The sequence below is a fragment of the Pseudophryne corroboree genome, chromosome 5, assembly GCF_028390025.1.
Source record: "Pseudophryne corroboree isolate aPseCor3 chromosome 5, aPseCor3.hap2, whole genome shotgun sequence".
NCBI classification, from domain to species: domain Eukaryota; kingdom Metazoa; phylum Chordata; class Amphibia; order Anura; family Myobatrachidae; genus Pseudophryne; species Pseudophryne corroboree.
Window position 1 is genome coordinate 35,562,231 of NC_086448.1, and position 21,949 is coordinate 35,584,179.

At 47.6% G+C, this 21,949-nt stretch overlaps 1 protein-coding gene across 1 annotated transcript in view; it reads right to left on the reverse strand.

Moving 5' to 3' along the window:
• The window catches only part of LOC134927147 (1-phosphatidylinositol 4,5-bisphosphate phosphodiesterase gamma-1-like), a 150,170-nt gene that overhangs the window by 45,343 nt on the left and 82,878 nt on the right, over window positions 1–21,949 (reverse strand). The window contains exons 3-8 of the mRNA XM_063921215.1: window positions 20,133–20,226; window positions 10,906–10,953; window positions 4,122–4,206; window positions 3,692–3,772; window positions 3,142–3,176; window positions 1,830–1,902 (exon numbers count right to left, since the gene is read on the reverse strand). Coding sequence (XP_063777285.1) covers window positions 1,830–1,902; window positions 3,142–3,176; window positions 3,692–3,772; window positions 4,122–4,206; window positions 10,906–10,953; window positions 20,133–20,226 — 416 coding nt within the window. The remainder of the gene's footprint in view (window positions 1–1,829; window positions 1,903–3,141; window positions 3,177–3,691; window positions 3,773–4,121; window positions 4,207–10,905; window positions 10,954–20,132; window positions 20,227–21,949) is intronic.

Consider the following 21,949-nt stretch of genomic DNA (forward strand, 5'->3'; position numbering starts at 1 on the left):
CAGAGTATATCAGGAGATGAGTGATGTGTCAGTGAGGACAGGGCTGCATGTGACAGGGCAGTGATATGATGTGAGGAGGGAATGGAGGCAGCAGGAAGTCACAGACTGAGAGTTATATAGTGGGAGGAGCAGGGTCCCCAGCAGCACAGAGTATATCAGGAGATGAGTGATGTGTCAGTGAGGACAGGGCTGCATGTGACAGGGCAGTGATATGATGTGAGGAGGGAATGGAGGCAGCAGGAAGCCACAGACTGAGAGTTACAGTATATAGTATAGTGATATGAGACTCCAGACTAAAAAATTACACAAAATGAAGTATCTTAGCACGTGGTAACGGATAATGAGCCTGATTCAGAGAAGGACGCTATAGCATCATTGTACTCAGCAGCTGGGCTAAAACATGTCTGTAGTAGAATGGCGGTCACTGCCGGCCTTTGTGCTCTGCTGCTGCGTCCACAGACCCATCATCGGATCATCTGCATAAACATTGGTCACCCTCAGGTCACACAGGATGGCCGGTGTTATCATGCTGCGGGGGCCTGTGACGCTGTGTCAGAGGTCGCAGACCCTGACCTCGGCACGCCTACATAAAGGGGCTGACACAAATCCGCTTTGTAAATGCCCTGCCCCCAAACAGCTGCAGCCGCTCACTCACCTGATGTCTGCAGCTGCACTGCGCCCAACCACGCAGGACCCCATCTGCACATACGCAGTATAACAAGCATCAGAGATGTACGGAAACCGCTGCTCACATCTCTGAATTACGCCCAGTACTCCGCAGGCGGTATCTGCTGTCAGTGTTATGTCAATGTACAGGACCTCTCAGCCCTCTGTAAGTATTGTGCATCTGGAGTACACATGTGATATACATGTGTTATCTGATGATCGTAGTGCAGACATCACACATCTGTACTGAGTAACATACGTGACACAATAGACAACTCTTGCAGTGTCGGACTGGGGCATGAAGGGCCCACGGGGGAAATGCTGTTGTAGGGGCCTATGCTTAGGGGTGTGGCCAGGCTCCACTGGGGCTGGCCAGCTACCACAGAGGTTTGGCTAACTATTACAGAGTACATGTTCTGTTCCCCTTGGTAAATATATAATAATCCATATTCTGGGAAGTATAATGTAACAGATGTATAATGCATAATTTAAGTGCACTAGGGTAGAGTCTGGAACCTGATCCCTAAAGGAGGAGGAGGGCCCACAGGCAGTGGGGCCCACCGGGAGTTTCACCTGATCCCCTGTGGACCAGTCCGGCACTGGACACGTGGTGTGAGCCGGCATTTACCTACATACATATTCTACCCTGAAAGTCTTCACTAACAGATGAAACATTTATCCGCTGTCTGCGCTCTACATGATGCGGTGGCCGCCATTTTGTGGGCTGAACCAATGTTCATCATTTCACAAGGAAACAGCGACATTCCTGACGCCACCCCTGATGCCACCAGTTTTTTGGGAATCCACAGATGTCAGTCAGCCTGTATAGAACATTGGGGGAGATTTATCAAAGAATGGAGAGAGATCAAATGGAGATACTGTATAAAGTGCCAAATAATCAGCTCCTCACTGTCATTTCTCAAAAACGGCCTGTAGCATGGCTGTTAGGAGCTGATTGGTTGGTACTTTATCTCTCTCCACTTTATCTCCCTCCAAGCTTTGATAAATCTCCCCCAATGTGCCGTACAGACTGACTGACGTCTGGGGATTTTCAGTACCAAAAATACTTTCTGAGGCAGTATCTTTATCTCTCTCTACTGGACCTCTCTCTCCAAGCTTTGATAAATCTCCCCCAACTTAGTCTCTCCGTGTATAGTACCTACCTTCTGGTCAAACTGGAGGAAGCGCTGAAAGTCGTACAGCGAGATCTGACACAACGACGGACGATCAACATTTCTGCAGCGGAACAGAGAGTGTGACAGGATGAGGGTTCCTTACAGTGAATATTTCACAGGGCCGCGTAATCGCGTATAATGTTAGGAGCCAATCGGCTGAAGGTTAGGGTAAAAATACTGCTTTTATATATAGTCAATACATACAGGGCAGCGGTATCAAACAGTCTCCCGACTCTAAATGTGGCACAAAGATAAACTTATAAACTGCCCCCCCCCCCTCCCCCCCATTTACCTGAAGGACAATACGATTTTGCCAAGGTGCAGGGTTACACCTGCTAGCTGGACATACCACAAGAATAGGCCTAAGGTATCAAATATTGAAATCACACTTCCAGGTCTCTGTTGTCAGGAAACTATGAAGCCTATAAACCAGACTATAAATTATACATAACAGCTACGCCCACCTCTGACTTTTGAAGACACCAAGAAAACGCGAAATAATATTTGTTGGCTGCCATGGTGATATCCCAAAAGTCTTGAATATTTTCCATAGCATTTTTCAACACAACAAAATGTAACTTAAGGGGGGAGATTCAATTGTTTGAAAAGTCAGTTGGGTGTCTGTTTTTTCCTATCTAATAGACAGGAAAAAAACAGACACCCAACCGACTTTTCAAACATTTGAATTCCCCCCTTAGAGTCTAAGGGGAATATTAGTTTATTATCGGGAATGTTTCCGGTTAATTATCATTTCTTGTCACTGCTTATTGCTGCAATAAGAAATAAGGGGCGCCGACTTATACTGCGATCCTCTTACTTGCAGGTTCGGGAGCCAGTTGCGCTACTGCCCATGAGATGTCTGCTGATTAAACGTGTGTGGCGGACTGTACTAGGGAGGGATCCTTGCGAACCGTAGGCGATAGGCTTCTATGGCCAATGCCATACGAGCTGGGGGTGAATGGGAGGAGCAGTGTCCCCCGCAGCACAGAGTATATCAGGAGATGTAGCTTAGTAAACTATGGGGGTTGCATGGAGAATTCTAGATATCTGATGTGATATTCAGGGGATCCATAGTATTTGTGGACGTTTTTCAGGTGATATTCTGCAATTATATTTTCATAAAATGTTCCAATTGTGTCCAAAAAATTCAATGGAAAAAATACCGTCCTTCCGTGACATCAACGTGACATCATGATCCAATAAAGATTACTTTGTGTTCTTATGGCGTCCTTATTGGTGTATCCCTTTTCTAACAGAGAATGACACCTCCTGACGGACTGTGTAGAGATCTGTAACTCACCGTAAGGGGAACGATAACTCCAGCTGCTCAATGATCTAGAGACAAAAGTACAACGCATAAATCTGTCACATACTGACACCAGCGTTTTGTACATGCATTTTGTTCTACAGCATTAAAATAAATTAAATTACGGATCCCAGTGGGTACATCTATAGGCAGGCTGCCAGGGATAGGACTTAGGCTTATGATTGCACATGATGGGGCGGACACAGAGTTGGGATACCAAACTCTAGGAATTAGTAAAACAATGTCCTGCACAATAATTAAATTAGTGTTCTGCGTTCATATGTATAAATATTAGTAGACGAATGACTGGGATCTGTCTATGGGATCTGTACTGACCCCCCTCAGGTGCGTCGTCCGCCTACCAGACCACTGCCAGAGGCCAGGGTCCAATTTCCTCTCCTACGCTCCAATAAACAGTCCCACTGTCCCTGGCAGCAACACAATAACCTATTGTCCCTGAAAGTAAATTAACATTTCAGTCTTGTTCTGGGGAAGGTGGTAAGCCGGGGAGCTTGCAGCATATTAATGCAGGACAGACACTTACTGATTTCTGAGCGTCAAACATCAGGTTCTTGTAGAATAGGACAAAGTGCAGGAAACTCAGCTCGCTGCGGGCCTCGATCTCCTGGACGTGAGAGAGGGGTAAAGGAGATTAAGATAGATAGATATATATATAGATATATATATATATATTTATATATATATTTTCCTGCATCCACACATCAGACAGGGATACGAGGAATTGCAGGGGGCCGATTACAAATCTATCCCATATCATTATCTCCTAAGGGTTTATTTTACAGGCTAGTAGTTTAGCAGCTAAAAGAAGTTTCTGTATTTGTGATACGGCTAATAAATGCAAACATGCTGTAACCCATAGCAACTAATCAGATGTTGCCTTTCTGCTAAACAGCTGAATGTACGACAGGATGAATGTACGATACGGATGTAGAGAAGTCGTAGGGGTCACTTACCTGCAGTTTGTCGCGCAGGAATCTCATGTTCGGCACCCGGTAATTAATGTGGGGGAGCAGAGCTTTCAGATCCTTCATGGTGATGCTACAACGTAATTACAAAGCGGGTTATATCCAGGCTAGGGGAGAGATAAAGTGGAGAGAGATATAGTGCCAACCAATCAGCTCTTAACTGTCATTTCTCAAACACAGCATGTAATATGAAGTTAATAGCTGATTGGCTGGTACTTTATCTCTCTCTCTCCACTTTTCACTCTCCAAGACTCATCTGCCCCTTAATCTCAGTGGTAAATTATATAAACACATTTGATCAATGAAAGAGACACCTCACTGTAATATCCGCAGGCCTTTTAAGCACGTCTTAAGGGTATATTTACTTAAGGCCGATTTTCAAATAAATATATCGATTTTAAATCATCTCAATCGATGTTGGGTTTCTGGGGAGTTTTTTTACAATATATATATATATATATATATATATATATATATATATAAGTTTTTAAATGTCAGTACATACATGTGTGTTTTAGCCCTGGAAATACAACACTGATTTAAATTGATTTCCATTTGTTTGAAAGCGATAAAAATCAATCATGTCATTCTAGCCCCGCCCCCGCTATGAAATGCTGCAAAGAATTGTGGCTTTGAACAGCTGGATTTCTGTATTTAAATAAGATCTAGTGGTGATGGTGCATTTAGTGGGGTGGGTGGCCCCTGAATAGCAGGAGGGCGTACAGATTTATTTTCCCTGCAAAAATGGACTGGACTTTTCCCCATCCTATAAGAGACTCATCCCACAGTATTTCTCCTTTTTGCACTTTCCAGTTCACTTTTGGAGAAAAATACAATTCTAAGTACATCACATAAGTCCATGTATTGAGGCGAATCATGGGGGTCATTCCGAGTTGTTCGCTCGTTGCCGATTTTCGCAACGGATCGATTAAGGCAAAAATGCGCATGTGCATGGTACGCAGTGCGCATGCGCTAAGTATTTTAGCACAAAACTTAGTAGAGTTACTCACGTCCGAACAAAGAATTTTCATCGTTGAAGTGATCGGAGTGTGACTGACAGGAAGTGGGTGTTTCTGGGCGGAAACTGACCATTTTCTGGGAGTGTGCGGAAAAACGCAGGCGTGCCAGGATAAAATGCGGGAGTGTCTGGAGAAACGGGGGAGTGGCTGGCCGAACGCAGGGCGTGTTTGTGACGTCAAACTAGGAACGAAATGGGCTGAGCTGATCGCAGTGTAGGAGTAAGTCTCGAGCTACTCAGAAACTGCTAAGAATTTTCTATTCGCAATTCTGCTAATTTTTCTTTTGCAATTCTGCTAAGCTAAGATACACTCCCAGAGGGCGGCGGCCTAGCGTGTGCAATGCTGCTAAAATCTGCTAGTGAACGAACAACTCGGAATGAGGGCCCATGGCCCCTCCCCTCATACGATGCAATTCATGACCCTTTGCACAGCCATAATGACGTGATTCGCTGAGAATTACATCATCATGCCCCCTACTTTCCTGCCCATTTCACTACAGAGAGGTGGGGATGCTGAATGGCGACCTCTTCTCCCAGGCGTCCATGTTGACTCACCGAAATTCAGGAGAATAGGCAAATATTAAGCGGGTTTCAGGTGGCACAATAAAACCTTTCTGACATGCAAATATTCCCTATGTGTTTATGTTACGGAAGCTGGTGCCTAACCCGGATCTATAATATGCCCCAATCATCACATAGGCCTGAGGGACTTATTTTTTAGGTCAAAATAGGACTCTTGTCAGACAGGTCCATGCGGCCCAGCACTCAGCAAATGGAGGATGAATCATGAGCCATCCACAGCTCGATGACACCATTTCCTGAGCTGGATTCTTTCCCCTTCCTGTCCCAGACTCCTATCTCCTCCTGTCAGGCTTCCTGTTTATGTGGCGTGGGTGCAAGCTCGCTACACAAAAAGTGACGCGGTGCCTTCTGCCACGTTATATCTGTGCCCCATTAACACTGAGCTGCGCACTGATATCTCACGCTCCAAAATCAGGGTCTATATATTCATTTAGCTTTTCTGGAATTACCCGGTAAAACGCGTGGATAGGACTCGCCCTGAAAACTCATGTGTCTTCACATTTCATATTTTTACCATCAGTCACTGTCAGCATTAAGTATATGCCAAAGAATGCAATAGGGCAGTGCCTATAGCGGCCAAACCGCCTCATTCCACCAAGCAAAATATTATTCAGCCGTTCAGTACATCAGTCTACGGTGATTTCACAGTACATACATGGGGATAGTATGGAAACTATTCTACTGGTAACAAATGGCGCCAAGAGGGGTGGGGGGAATAATTATCTGGGCTCGGGCTTGTGTGACTGTGCTCAGCCTATGTGAGACGCTCCTTCTTGCCCCGGTTCCTCCTCTCCAGTGATTAATACATGCCAGATACGCACAAGTCTGCATTAAGTTACTGGAGACATCTACACTACGCAAAGCCGTAAGATGTGCTGAATGGATGGTGCTTTATTATCCAACATAGGAAGAAGATATCTCATACACCAGCATAGTTTCTGTGAGCAGTTAGGTCCAGATGCGTCCTCATACATCTTCGCGCAGTACACCATACAGCGATGAGCCGCCAGGTCACGTGAGACGCTGCTGCTAGCGTTGGGTGTCTTTTTTTTGCTGAAAATGCATCTTAGTTGCAGCGGAGACTGTGCTGAGTAATTTGACCTGCGACACTTCTATATTTGTGTGCGACTGAGCCTGTATGCGAAGCACAAGGGGAAATTAGTAGTAGCGGATTGACAAGGCAACTAACGCTGCTGTTTAGGGGCTTGTGGGTCCCGGGAGGGGGGCCCTTCTGGTCCCAGAGGGCCCGTCGGTAAGGTTGTATAAAGGGCATTTATGATGGACCGCGAGCTCTGACTAAACTGTCCGAGCGCTTGCCTGGCTGAATACTTCCGGCAGGCTGTCAGTGATTACACAGCTGTTGGGTGCTGGCTCCAGTGCATGCCTGTGTGTCCAGTCCTGCAGTACTGTGCGTGTGACCAGTCGTGACACACGTGTGTATGACGTCAGACGTGCAGAGAAAGGAGACGTGAGGGGAGAACACCCCTTACTCACCCCTGTCAGCGGGTTCCGGCGTCGGTCTTTTGAATGCCGGGATCTCATACTGATCCCGTATATTTTTGGATTGTGGGAGGAAGCCCAAGCAAGCACGGGGAGAATATACAAACTCCACACAGTTAGGGCCATGGTCGCAATGGAACCCATGACCATAGTGCTGTGAGGCAGTAATGCTAACCATTACACCATCCGTACTGCCCTAGTTGCATCACATTGCGACTAAGATGCATTTTCAGGTAAAGAGATACCCGGCGCTAGCAGGGTCTCGTAGGAGCTGGCGCGCCGAGAAGCTCTGTTTGGCGGGACAACAGCAACTATGTATGAGGACACATCTGTCGACAGTCATTAGGTCAACAGTCAGGTCGACCACTATTGGTCGACATGCAGTAGGTCAACGGGGTTGCTAAGTCGACATGGTCTATATGTCGACATGTGCTAGGTCGACATGAAAAAGGTCGACATGAGCTTTTCACAATTTCTTAATTTTTTTAAACTTTTTCATACTTTACGATCCACGTGGACTACAATTGGGAACGGTAACTCGTGCCGAGCGCAGTGGTAGCGGAGCGAGGCGCCTTGCCCGCCATGCGAGGGGACACGGTGCACTAATTGGGGTTCTCGGTCACTCTACGAAGAAAACGACACCAATTTTTTTTTTCTCAAAAAAACTCATGTCAACTTTTTTCATGTCGACCTAGCACATGTCGACATATAGAGCACGTCGACCTAGCAACCCTGTCGACCTACTGCACTGTCAACCTAAGTGTGGTTGAACCAATGACACATACCCCATCAGGCATTGCTTGGGTTGTCATGCCAACCAACACATTTACCTCATAACCCTTCATAGCCAGGCCTTCCATTGTATCACATTAGGAGTGACTTCCTTTATAATAATAATATCAGTGGTTATGTTGGCAGTGACCTCTTTCTAGAATAGGCTGCGCCTAAGATAAGACTCGATGCTCCTGTGTAACTGGAGATGCAATGACCCACTCCCCATCCGCCTTCCCTGTGCTACTGACTACCTCATTTATAATGGCGCTGTTTTGTTTACTAGGTTTGTGACTGATGTTTGTTCCACACAGCTGGTAATTGCAGGGTTCACAAGGAAGGAACTCGCACTAGTTCAAACACGGTCACAGGAAGCTTATTTGCATTGTTGTACCTTGCCTTGGATTTCAGGCAACAGCTCTGTTTACTAGAAAATAAGCCCAATGTTACTCCGTGTTCACTGCCACATTTCCGTGAAAGTCCATCCCATGTTTTGTTTTTCAAAATTTTTCAATTTACTGATTAATTCCACCCCAAAGTATAAATCAAGTTTAGGTGGATTTCAATAAATTGCATGAGTCCTGTGTAATATAACAGTGCAGCCTGTTAGTTATCACCGTATATAAATATATACACATCCTTTTATTCTGCAGTACCCTCATAATCATACCTTGGCCAATAAGGCTTATTAATGCACAGTATTTCTTACCTAGTCAGGGCATCGCCAATGCTCACAGCATTTAGGGGCACCGTTCAATCATATTGAATATTGGACCCCAAGTAATATGTTGGATTAAGATTTCATTTATGGAATTCCAGCCAACATGGAGTACATATCCCATGCAATGGGGTAACTAAAACCCAGGGCAGATTTAGGGCAAAGAAAACCAGAAATGGGTGTGCAGACATTATGTGAGAATAGGTCCTTGCACAGAGAGCTTGCAATCTAAAGATTCATCCTTTCTGCCATTACCAAGAAACATTAAGGTACTTTGATTCTTCAGACCTTTCTCATTGTACCCTGTACATGCCAGTCACCTTTATTTCTCACAATAGATCGATAGAGAAATAGCTGAGATGTTTGACCTTCCCAATCCAACAATGCAACCGGAGATCTGAGGGTGTAGGAAAGTGGACTTTATATATAACAGTCACACTGCACATTTACAGCATCGCCTACAGAAACGAGCACCTTGTGTTCCATACTTATGTTCCAGCTCTGCATTAATTATGCACACTGCAGCAATAACTCACAGTTTTACTGTTGGCTGCAAGTATATTGTTTTTAATGCAATGTAATGCTTGTGAGCTAGGTACATGGACAAAATAGTATTAATATCACATTAAATTGTATCAATATCACCTGAATATTTTCTACATTTTCCTAGATCTATCTGGGATTAGGGAACAACCCACTGTCCTAGGTTACACCCAACATATGTCACAGGTCATCCCAAGGTCCCCCTTGACCCATTCTTCTCATTTCTATAACTCAGAATAGACTCTTTGCTATGCACACTTGAGGAAAGATTAAGGTGAGCTGGGACCTACTGTATGTAGGGAGACGGAAGTGAGCTAAGACCTTTGTAGGAGGAAAGAAAGGAGCTGGGACCTTTGGAGGAGGACAGAGGGAAAATGAGATCTTTGGAGGAGGATAGTGGTGAGCTGGGAGCCTGGGACCTTTGGAGAAGGACAGCGGTGAGCTGGGACCTTTTTAGGAGGACAAAGCTGAGTTGGGACCTTTGGAGAAGGACAGAGGTGAGCTGGGACGTTTGGAGAAAGACAGAAGTGAGCTGGGACCTTTGGAGGAGGACAGAGGTGAGCCGGGATCTTTGGAGAAGGATAGAGAGGAGCTGGGGCCTTTGGGGAGGACAGAGGTGAGCTGGGACTTCTGGAGAAGGAAAGAGGAAAGATACGACCTTTGGGGGTGGACAGAGGTGAGCTGGGACCTTTGGAGACGGAAAGTGGTAAGATGAGACCTTTTGTAGAAGAAAAGAGGTGAGCTGGGACCTTTGGAGAAGGACAGAGGGGAGCCGGGGCATTTGGAGGAGGACAGATGTGAGCTGGGACCTTTGGAGAAGGAAAAAGGGAAGATAAGACCTTTGGAGAAGGATTGAGGTGAGCTGGGACCTTTGGGGACGAACAGAGCTGAGCTGGGACCTTTGGAGAAGGATATAGGTAAGCTGGAACATTTGGAGGAGGGCAGAGGTGAGCTGTGACCTTTTGGAGGAGAACAGATGTGAGCTGGGACCTTTGGAGAAGGACAGAGGTGAGCTCGGACCTTTGGAGAAGGATAGAGGTGATCTGGGACCTTTGGGGGAGAACAGATGTGAGCTGGGACCTTTGGAGAAGGACAGAGGTGAGCTGGGACTTTTGGAGAAAGACAGAGGTGAGTTGAGAAAATTGGAAAGCTCTGAACTGAAAATTTTGGGCCTCATTCTGTGTTGAAAGCAAAGGGGCAAAAAGCAACCAACCAACTTTGCACTTGGAACAAACCATGCTGCAATTTAAGGGAGGGCAAATACATTTATCTTCTGCATACAGGGTGAAATACTGCGTACAGGGTAAATACTGGCTGCTTTTACATGCAGCTTCCAATTTACACTGAAATGTAGGTTTGAGTTAAGCTCCTCTCCAATTCTACAGCTACCAAGTCTGAATCAGCCGCTATGTGACCAGCATCAATCATCGAAAGAACCCTAGAACAGTAACTGTCATTACGGTGTTTTATATTATCTCCGGATGTTTAACTCAGTAGATGTTCATTTAGGGGAAGCACAAAACACTACAAGGTCTTACTGTTACTCTGTGACTGTGGCGTCATGTTGTGGAATATGAGCTAGAAGACAAGAAGTACAGTAATGACAATTGTGAAAATACTACAGTACTCAGCGACATTACCTTCCGTCCCGTGCACGGTCCATGGCCTCAAACTGCTTATGGAGCCACCTATAGGAGAGAAGGACCTAGATTACAGCCATTGGGAGCGATTTATCATTTATAAAGGAAACATTCTTCATATTCACCAAAAAATCTGTCTCCTAAACGGGATTGTGTAAATTACGTGTCGCTAGAGAGATACGAGCGTGTAGAGTGTTATACATTATGGGCCTCAGCGTCATCATCAGCACTTGCAGGTACCTATACAGAATGCGAAATATTTAGCCCTCTTACATCCCAGTCATATCCCAGTTACAGCCCGTTACAGCCCCGTTAGGCCTCTGCAATCACACGTGTAGATGAAATCACGCATAATTATAGTTCACAGATTACATTACGCAAAGGCCACAGTGGGGAAAAGATGGCGCTCACAAGATCTACATTGCAGAGTGACTACAGCAGACAAATAAGGGGCCTAATTCAGAGCCGATTGCTGCACCGACATCGATCGCATTCTGAAGCCCTAAGCGTTGTGCGCACGGGAAGCCTCCACATCCAGTGAGATGAGAAAGCATCTCACTGGTGCGATCGCCTCTGCCTGTCGGTCGCGGGGTGGAAGGGGACATGCCAGGAACATTGCTGCGACCCAAAACGTGGCGGGTAGCCGCCTGCCAGGGCCTGACATGCGGGTCGGACTAGCCCTGTGCTGGGCGTCCCCCCCACGTCAGAGAAACTGATCGTAGATGTGCTAAGAGAGAGGAGAGTAGAGTTGGGGATTGCAGAGGCTGGGATATCAGGATGATGGGTAGGCTTGGGTGAAGAACCATGTATAAGGGTGTGTTAGAAGGCTAGGAAGCTGGGCGGGTGCCTGACTGAGTGCGGGAGGGCATTCAGGAGGACCGGGGCAGTTAGAGAGAAATCAAGGTGACGCAGACATCCATTTATGATTACAATGACCGGCCTATTTCTTCTTCAGCTGGAACAACACACACATGCCTATGGGACGTAGTCAGGTGACTGGCAGTCAGAATCCTGCCAGTCAGCATACCTACACCGGATCCTGGCCGCCGGGATGCCGCAACCCTAACCCGTGCCTACATACACCTCTAGAGGGCACTATGGGAGTTATTCATTCATTGCTCCCAGGTACGAGGCAGCTGGCATCATACGAGTGCATCTGTTGTGTCACAGAGGCTGGAATGTCACCGGCCGGGCGCTGAGCACACACTCCGGGAAAATCAATATTATTATTCAGTGGAATTCCACCTTTGCACTCTTATCGCCCACCTCGATATACATCTGTGTGTGAAGTACATACATCACCAGTCACCAGTTATTATTTCTCAGATCCTGTGATTTCCCCCCCAGATATAATAAGAATTTACTTACCGATAATTCTATTTCTCGTAGTCCGTAGTGGATGCTGGGAACTCCGTAAGGACCATGGGGAATAGCGGCTCCGCAGGAGACTGGGCACAAAAGTAAAGCTTTAGGACTACCTGGTGTGCACTGGCTCCTCCCCCTATGACCCTCCTCCAAGCCTCAGTTAGGATACTGTGCCCGGACGAGCGTACACAATAAGGATGGATTTATGAATCCCGGGTAAGACTCATACCAGCCACACCAATCACACCGTACAACTTGTGATCTGAACCCAGTTAACAGCATGATAACAGAGGAGCCTCTGGATAGATGGCTCACAACAATAACCCGATTTAGTTAACAATAACTATATACAAGTATTGCAGACAATCCGCACTTGGGATGGGCGCCCAGCATCCACTACGGACTACGAGAAATAGAATTATCGGTAAGTAAATTCTTATTTTCTCTGACGTCCTAGTGGATGCTGGGAACTCCGTAAGGACCATGGGGATTATACCAAAGCTCCCAAACGGGCGGGAGAGTGCGGATGACTCTGCAGCACCGAATGAGAGAACTCCAGGTCCTCCTCAGCCAGGGTATCAAATTTGTAGAATTTAGCAAACGTGTTTTCCCCTGACCAAGTAGCTGCTCGGCAAAGTTGTAAAGCCGAGACCCCTCGGGCAGCCGCCCAAGATGAGCCCACCTTCCTTGTGGAATGGGCTTTTACAAATTTTGGCTGTGGCAGGCCTGCCACAGAATGTGCAAGCTGAATTGTATTACAAATCCAACGAGCAATAGTCTGCTTAGAAGCAGGAGCACCCAGCTTGTTGGGTGCATACAGGATAAACAGCGAGTCAGATTTTCTGACTCCAGCCGTCCTGGAAACATATATTTTCAAGGCCCTGACTACGTCCAACAACTTGGAGTCCTCCAAGTCACTAGTAGCCGCAGGTACCACAATAGGTTGGTTCAGATGAAACACTGAAACCACCTTAGGGAGAAAATGAGGACGAGTCCTCAATTCCGCCCTGTCTGAATGGAAGATCAGATAAGGGCTTTTACAGGATAAAGCCCGCCAATTCTGACACGCGCCTGGCTGAGGCCAGGGCCAACAACATGACCACTTTCCATGTGAGATATTTTAACTCCACAGATTCAAGTGGTTCAAACCAATGTGACTTTAGGAACCCCAAAACTACATTGAGATCCCAAGGTGCCACTGGAGGCACAAAAGGAGGCTGTATATGCAGTACCCCTTTTACAAACGTCTGAACTTCAGGAACTGAAGCTAGTTCTTTCTGGAAGAAAATTGACAGGGCCGAAATTTGAACCTTAATGGACCCCAATTTTAGGCCCATAGACACTCCTGTTTACAGGAAATGTAGGAATCGACCTAGTTGAAATTCCTCCATCGGGGCCTTACTGGCCTCGCACCACGCAACATATTTTCGCCAAATGCGGTGATAATGCTTTGCGGTTACATCCTTCCTGGCTTGATCAGGGTAGGGATGACTTCATCCGGAATGCCTTTTTCCTTCAGGATCCGGCGTTCAACCGCCCTGCCGTCAAACGCAGCCGCGGTAAGTCTTGGAATAGACAGGGTCCTTGCTGGAGCAGGTCCCTTCTTAGAGGTAGAGGCCACGGGTCCTCCGTGAGCATCTCTTGAAGTTCCGGGTACCAAGTCCTTCTTGGCCAATCCGGAGCCACGAGTATAGTTCTTACTCCCCTCCGTCTTATAATTCTCAGTACTTTTGGTATGAGAGGAAGAGGAGGGAACACATACACTGACTGGTACACCCACGGTGTTACCAGAGCGTCCACAGCTATTGCCTGAGGGTCCCTTGACCTGGCGCAATACCTGTCCAATTTTTTGTTTAGGCGGGACGCCATCATGTCCACCTTTGGTTTTTCCCAACGGTTTACAATCATGTGGAAGACTTCTGGGTGAAGTCCCCACTCTCCCGGGTGGAGGTCGTGCCTGCTGAGGAAGTCTGCTTCCCAGTTGTCCACTCCCGGAATGAACACTGCTGACAATGCTATCACATGATTTTCCGCCCAGCGAAAAATCCTTGCAGCTTCTGCCATTGCCCTCCTGCTTCTTGTGCCGCCCTGTCTGTTTACGTGGGCGACTGCCGTGATGTTGTCCGACTGGATCAGCACCGGCTGACCTTGAAGCAGAGGTCTTGCTTGGCTTAGGGCATTGTAAATGGCCCTTAGCTCCAAAATATTTATGTGAAGTGATGTCTCCAGGCTTGACCACAAGTCCTGGAAATTTCTTCCCTGTGTGACTGCTCCCCAGCCTCGCAGGCTGGCATCCGTGGTCACCAGGACCCAGTCCTGAATGCCGAATCTGCGGCCCTCTAGAAGATGAGCACTCTGCAACCACCACAGGAGAGACACCCTTGTCTTTGGTGACAGGGTTATCCGCTGATGCATCTGAAGATGCGATCCGGACCATTTTTTCAGCAGGTCCCACTGGAAAGTTCTTGCGTGGAATCTGCCGAATGGAATTGCTTCGTAGGAAGCCACCATTTTTCCCAGGACCCTTGTGCACTGATGCACTGACACTTGGCCTGGTTTTAGGAGGTTTCTGACTAGTTCGGATAACTATCTGGCTTTCTCCTCCGGGAGAAACACCTTTTTCTGGACTGTGTCCAGGATCGTAGGAATATAAGACGTGTCGTCGGGATCAGCTGCGATTTTGGAATATTGAGAATCCAACCATGCTGCCGCAACACTACTTGAGATAGTGCTACCCCGACTACCAACTGTTCCCTGGATCTTGCCCTTATCAGGAGATCGTCCAAGTAAGGGATAACTAAAACTCCCTTCCTTCGAAGGAGTATCATCATTTCGGCCATTACTTTGGTAAAGACCCGGGGTGCCGTGGACAAACCAAACGGCAGCGTCTGAAACTGATAGTGACAGTTCTGTACCACAAACCTGAGGTACCCTTGGTGAGAAGGGTAAATTGGGACATGGAGATAAGCATCCTTGATGTCCAGAGACACCATATAATCCCCTTCTTCCAGGTTCGCAATCACCGCTCTGATTGACTCCATCTTGAATTTGAACCTTTGTATGTAAGTGTTCAAGGATTTCAGATTTAAAATAAGTCTCACCGAGCCGTCCGGCTTCGGTACCACAAACAGCGTGGAATAATACCCCTTTCCCTGTTGTAGGAGGGGTACCTTGATTATCACCTGCTGGGAATACAGCTTGTGAATGGCTTCTGCTGCAGCCTTTTTCCTCTCCCTCTGCCACGGGGCAGAAATGAGGAGTCTTTTGCCCGCTTGCCCTTATGGGGCCTAAAGGACTGCGCCTGATAATATGGCGTCTTCTTATGTTGAGAGGCTACCTGGGGTAAAAATGTGGATTTCCCAGCCGTTGCCGTGGCCACCAGGTCTGTTAGACCTACCCCAAATAACTCCTCCCTTTTATAAGGCGATACTTCCATATGCCTTTTGGAATCAGCATCACCTGACCACTGTCTTGTCCATAACCCTCTTCTGGCAGAAATGGACAGCGCACTTACTCTTGATGCCAGTCGGCAAATATCCCTCTGTGCATCACGCATATATAGAAATGCATCTTTTAAATGCTCTATAGTCAGTAATATACTGTCCCTATCTAGGGTATCAATATTGTCAGTCAGGGAATCCGACCAAGCCACCCCAGCACTGCACATCCAGGCTGAGGCGATTGCTGGTCGCAGTATCACACCCGTGTGAGTGTATATACATTTTTAGGATATTTTCCTGCTTTCTGTCAGCAGGTTCCTTAAGGGCGGCCGTATCCGGGGACGGTAGTGCCACCTGTTTAGACAAGCGTGTGAGCGCTTTATCCACCCTAGGGGGTGTTTCCCAACGTGCCCTATCCTCTGGCGGGAAGGGGTATGATGCTAATAACTTTTTAGGAATTAACAGTTTTTATCGGGGGAAACCCACGCATCATCACACACTTCATTTAATTCCTCAGATGCAGGAAAAACTACAGGCAGTTTTTTCTCACCCAACATAATACCCTTTTTAGTGGTACTGGTATTATCAGAAATATGTAAAACATTTTCCATAGCCTCAATCATGTAACGTGTGGCCCTACTGGAAGTCACATTCGTCTCTTAATCGTCGACACTGGAGTCAGTATCCGTGTCGGCGTCTGTATCTGCCATCTGAGGTAACGGGCGTTTTAGAGCCCCTGATGGCTTTTGAGACACCAGGACAGGCACAGGCTGAGTAGCCGGCTGTCTCATGTCATCAATCTTTTGTAAAGAGCTGACACTGTCACGTAATTCCTTCCATAAGCTCAGCCACTCAGGTGTCGACTCCCTAGGGGGTGACATCTCCATTACAGGCAATTGCTCCGCCTCCACACCATTTTCCTCCTCATACATGTCGACACAATCGTACCGACACACAGCACACACACAGGGAATGCTCTGATAGAGGACAGGACCCCACTAGCCCTTTGGGGAGGGAGAGGGAGAGTATGCCAGCACACACCAGAGCGCTATATATATACAGGGATAACCTTATAGAAGTGTTTTTCCCCTTATAGCTGCTGTTTTATTAATACTGCGCCTAATTAGTGCCCCCCTCGATTTTTTTAACCCCTTTCTGTAGTGTAGTAACTGCAGGGGAGAGCCAGGGAGCTTCCCTCCAACGGAGCTGTGAGAGAAAATGGCGCCAGTGTGCTGAGGAGATAGGCTCCGCCCCTTTTTCGCGGACTTTTCTCCCGCATTTTTATGGATTCTGGCAGGGGTTAAAATACATCCATATAGCCCTGGGGGTTATATGTGATGTATGTTTGCCAGCCAAGGTGTTTTTATTGCTGCTCAGGGCGCCCCCCCCCCAGCGCCCTGCACCCTCAGTGACTGCAGTGTGAGGTGTGTATGAGGAGCAATGGCGCACAGCTGCAGTGCTGTGCGCTACCTTGGTGAAGACTGATGTCTTCTGCCGCCGATTTTCCGGACCTCTTCTTGCTTCTGGCTCTGTAAGGGGGCCGGCGGCGCGGCTCTGGGACCGGACTCCGAGGCTGGGCCTGTGTTCGGTCCCTCTGGAGCTAATGGTGTCCAGTAGCCAAGAAGCCCAAGCTGGCTGCAAGCAGGCAGGTTCGCTTCTTCTCCCCTTAGTCCCTCGATGCAGTGAGCCTGTTGCCAGCAGGTCTCACTGAAAATAAAAAACCTAAAACTAATCTTTCACTAAGAAGCTCAGGAGAGCCCCTAGTGTGCACCCTTCTCGGCCGGGCACAAAAATCTAACTGAGGCTTGGAGGAGGGTCATAGGGGGAGGAGCCAGTGCACACCAGGTAGTCCTAAAGCTTTACTTTTGTGCCCAGTCTCCTGCGGAGCCGCTATTCCCCATGGTCCTTACGGAGTTCCCAGCATCCACTAGGACGTCAGAGAAATATAGTTTCCCCAATCCATCTGCCTTTGTCCGTACATTACAGATTTGTTTCAGTGATCTGCAGATTTGTTCCATCCAAAGTCTGGATCTGCAGGGGCCACACTTCACGGGTCACCCTGACCGACGCATTCATCCCTAACTAGGGATAACTGGGAAAGTGGGGACTCCCAATAACGGGGAACCCCTTGCACCCCTGGGTGGTAGGTGTAGGGTTGATAGCTTGTGACTGTGTAAACAGTAATAGTGTCCTTTGCAGTGGTACTACAGGTCCCAGCAAGCCTGCTCCACATGCCAGTACTTGGAGAACCACCAGTACTAGCATGCCCTGGTACCTATAGTCCCCCTGTAAACGAAATATTAAAATAAAGTCACAACACCTGATGTTTTAATCAATTATTTCCTGGCACCTTCACCTGGGGGGCCTTTATGTTATTTAAATGGCCGCTGGCTCCCCACGACTTCCTCCTACGGGGGCGGCATCCTTTAAGCTGTTTGACACGGCCGTCGCCTTCCCAGGACTATCACCAGCATCTTCACTCTTCAGGAGCTCTTCTCAGCCCCTCCTCCACTGACGGACTACCTGCCCACTGTCTCGTGCTGGCCAATATTAGCTCACCACGGCCATGAATGAAATTCATAATGGCACAGCGCCATTTTTGAAAAGGGCAACTGCACCAATCATGAGCCTTCCCCTCCCTGGATTCAGGAGAGGACCGCTATAGCGCCTGCAAAGCCCCCCGCACCCCCATTAGCATGTGAAAGAGTTTTGGAGCAGCTAATACAGACGTGTGTTCTGTCCTTACAGCCTAGAAGGGTTCTAGTCAGAGGGAAATGACGTTTACTCAGAGACAGAAAGTAGAATTATTGGTATTTTCAGTTTTCCCTGGTGTGTGAGATAATAAAACAGGCCAGAAACAGGCCATAGCGGGGAGGTGATCTTAGACTTGTATCTCCAATTCATACTGGCCCACTGTCCTGGAACAGCTGGGAGGCTCCTGAAAATCAGATGGCCCTCCCGTTCCCCCAGACGAATGGGCAAGTCTCCCGATTGTAGCAACACGACTGCCCGGCCGCCCACTTAGCCAATAGAGCTGGGGGCTGATTACGAGATTTTTACTGAATCGCGTGATCATAACCACGCCCCCTGCTGTATAAAGCTGGTAATATCGGCATTACATAGCGGGGAGGCGTGGCTATGATGACGTGATCGCAGCCACCAGGCCCCACCCCTCGAACCACCTCTTATATATTGACATGCCTCCACCCCGCCCCCTGTAATGCATCACACCTCCGCACCACCCCCGCTGAGCCAATCTGATTACTCATTTATTATTTCTTTATTTATTTACAGTTTCTTATATAGTGCAACATATTCTATTGCGCTTTGCTCATAAGTCATTTAGGGGTACATTTACTAAGCAGTGATAAGAGCGGAGAAGTGAGCCAGTGGAGAAATTTTCCCATCAACCAATCAGCAGCTCTGTATCGTTTTATAGTATGCATATTATAGATGTTACTTCAGTGCTGATTGGTTGCCATGGGCAACTTCTCCACTGGCTCACTTCTCTGCTCTTATCACTGCTTAGTAAATGTACCCCTTAGGTCCAGATTTAGCTGGTACTTTTTCACTGTGCTATGTATCACTCTCCATAAATCTGGGCCCTAGTCTCATAAGTCACCATTATCCCAGAGCAGACAGTTCCTATTGCAGATAGACATTTGCAAGTACACGTGAATGAGGAAGGCAGGAGGGATGTGGCATTGCCGTGTGAAGGGTTGCTGAGGGTAATAGTCGAAAGGCTCCAAAGAGAGGAATCTGGGTATTAACAGTAATATTACCTCAGAATACCTCTCGTGACCTGGGTGGGACACATTCAGTCAATGTCTTTGGTGGGAAAATCTTCAAACCCTGAATAAAACCACTTTGTGAGGTGCATTATATTTAGGGCCTGAAGCTGGGTCACGTGCAGTGCCGATGGAGTTAAGTGATCAATCACTACTGCGCTTTTGCGGAACTCCCTACAGCTCCTATAGCACAAGCGTTACACTGTGTGTACGTACACAGGCGCAGCTGCGAATGTACTGGAAATGGGTTGGCCATACCTGTAGGACACTGGGAGGTGGCTATTCAGGCGCACGGAGAGGGTCTGTCTTATACGCTTGTTATGGGAGCGTGGCTGAAGTGTCTGCGTGCTCAGAGGCTCAATCGATTACTTTGGGGGCCATACACAGGTGGTAAATCAGCACCTACTAGGGCAGGTGCAGCGGTGGAAGGTCGAGCAATGGTGGTGTATACAGACGCACCAGGCGGTATTCCGTGATGATGCTGGCATTACCATAAAGCCGCACGGTATAGGATGCTAAAGAGATCGCAGCAGCGTGCCGCTCAGGCCCTATGGTTATATGGTCCTGACACAGACCATGGTGCTCTGTAAGGGACGTGACACAGATGGCGAGAGGCCTGTACCTTAGTTCTTACCTCTCAACCTGGAGAGGACCCGGCGACTTCAGTGTGTCCGACACCACCCAGGTCAGGCTGCTGATCCATAGGTTCACCTCTTCTTCACTGAAGGCTGGAGGGAAAATAACATCATATAAATACACATGTATGACAGTGATGATCTGGAGAATGCAGGGAGTAAGTAAGGGGGCATTGTGTAAATGGGAAGGGGGGTAGCAGTGGAGAGGCTGTAACCATTGTACTAGACTGGAGATGGATTGTAAGACGTTTATCAAGGAGACAAACGTACAAGTGTATTTTAATGAAAGGGGTGACACTAAAGTGGTCAGATGGTGGTACTAAGGCGGTTAGTGGGTGGTACTAAAGTGGTCGGAGGGTGGTATGAAAGTGGTCCAAGGGTGACACTAAAGTGGTCTGAGAATGACACTAACATGGTCGAAGGGTGTCACTAAAGTGATCAGGGGGTAAGACTCAAGTTGCCGAAGGGTGGTGTGAAAGTGGTCAGCGGTGGTACGAAAGTGGTCAGAGGGTGGCACTAAAGTAGTCTGAGTGTAGTACTATAGTATTCGGAGGGTACTACTAAAGTGGTCGGAGAGTGGTACTAAAGTTGTCTGAGGGTGGCACTAAAGTGGTTGGAGGGAAGTACTATAGTGGTTAGGGGGTGGCACTAAAGTGGAAGGAGGGTGGTACTAAAGTGATCAGAGGGTGGCACTAAAGTGGTTGGAGGGTATTACTATAGTGGTCAGAGGGTGGTACTAAAGTGGTCAGAGGGTGGAATGAAAGTTGTCTGAGGGTGGCACTAAAGTGGTTGGAGGGTAGTACTATAGTGGTCAGAGGGTGGTACTAAAGTGGTCAGAGGGTGGAATGAAAGTTGTCTGAGGGTGGCACTAAAGTAGTTGGAGGGTAGTACTAAAGTGGTCAGAGGGTGGCATTAAAATGGTTGGAGGGTGGTACTAAAGTGGCCGGAGGGTGGAATGAAAGTTGTCTGAGGGTGGCACTAAAGTGGTTGGAGGGTAGTATTCTAGTGGTCAGAGGGTGGCACTAAAGTAAAGTGGAAGGAGGGTGGTACTAAAGTGGTCAGAGGGTGGCATTAAAATGGTTGGAGGGTGGTACTAAAGCATACTTGCCTACTTTTGAAAAAGCCTGTCATGGAGATTGTGAAAGTAACACCTATCAGCGCGGACGTGTACCGCTACATCTGAGAGGTGTGTCATAAACATGACTTACATCCAAATGTAAATGAGCCATAAAGTTAGTAAGATACTTGTGGAAGAAAAGACACTAATATTTTGCAGGATTTATGTGTGTATTGTGTTTTACAAGAGGTCCCATATACTGTTAGTGGCCACGAGAAACCATATATAAAACGCATGTAGCCATAGGGATCATTGTGCCTTATAACCAATGCCGGGAAATGGCGCTGATGATCCTGTCTGAATGTATGTACCTCCGATTTTTGGTTTCCCCCAAGAATGTAAAGGGCCATATTCATGGGCCGATCTGGGGAGAGATGTGTGCTGAGCGTGCGGGGGGAGACGGGAAGGGGGGAGATGGGGGGGGGGGGGGGGGGGGCGCTGGGTGAAATGAGCGACCTGCTAGATTGAGCCTGCATGCAGTCCAATCTAGCACCAGCAATAAAAGCAATCTAGTCAGATTGCTTAGATTTTTAAGCAGCGATTGCTCCGTGAGTACCCCCCTTAACAGCTGCATAATGAGGATAAGGTGAAATCAGGGAGATTGCTGGTCTATTCAGGGAGTCTCCTGCAGAATGCGGGAGAGTAGGAAACTATGTACTAAAGTGGTCAGAGGGTGGCTGAAGTGAAAGACTTTTGCAT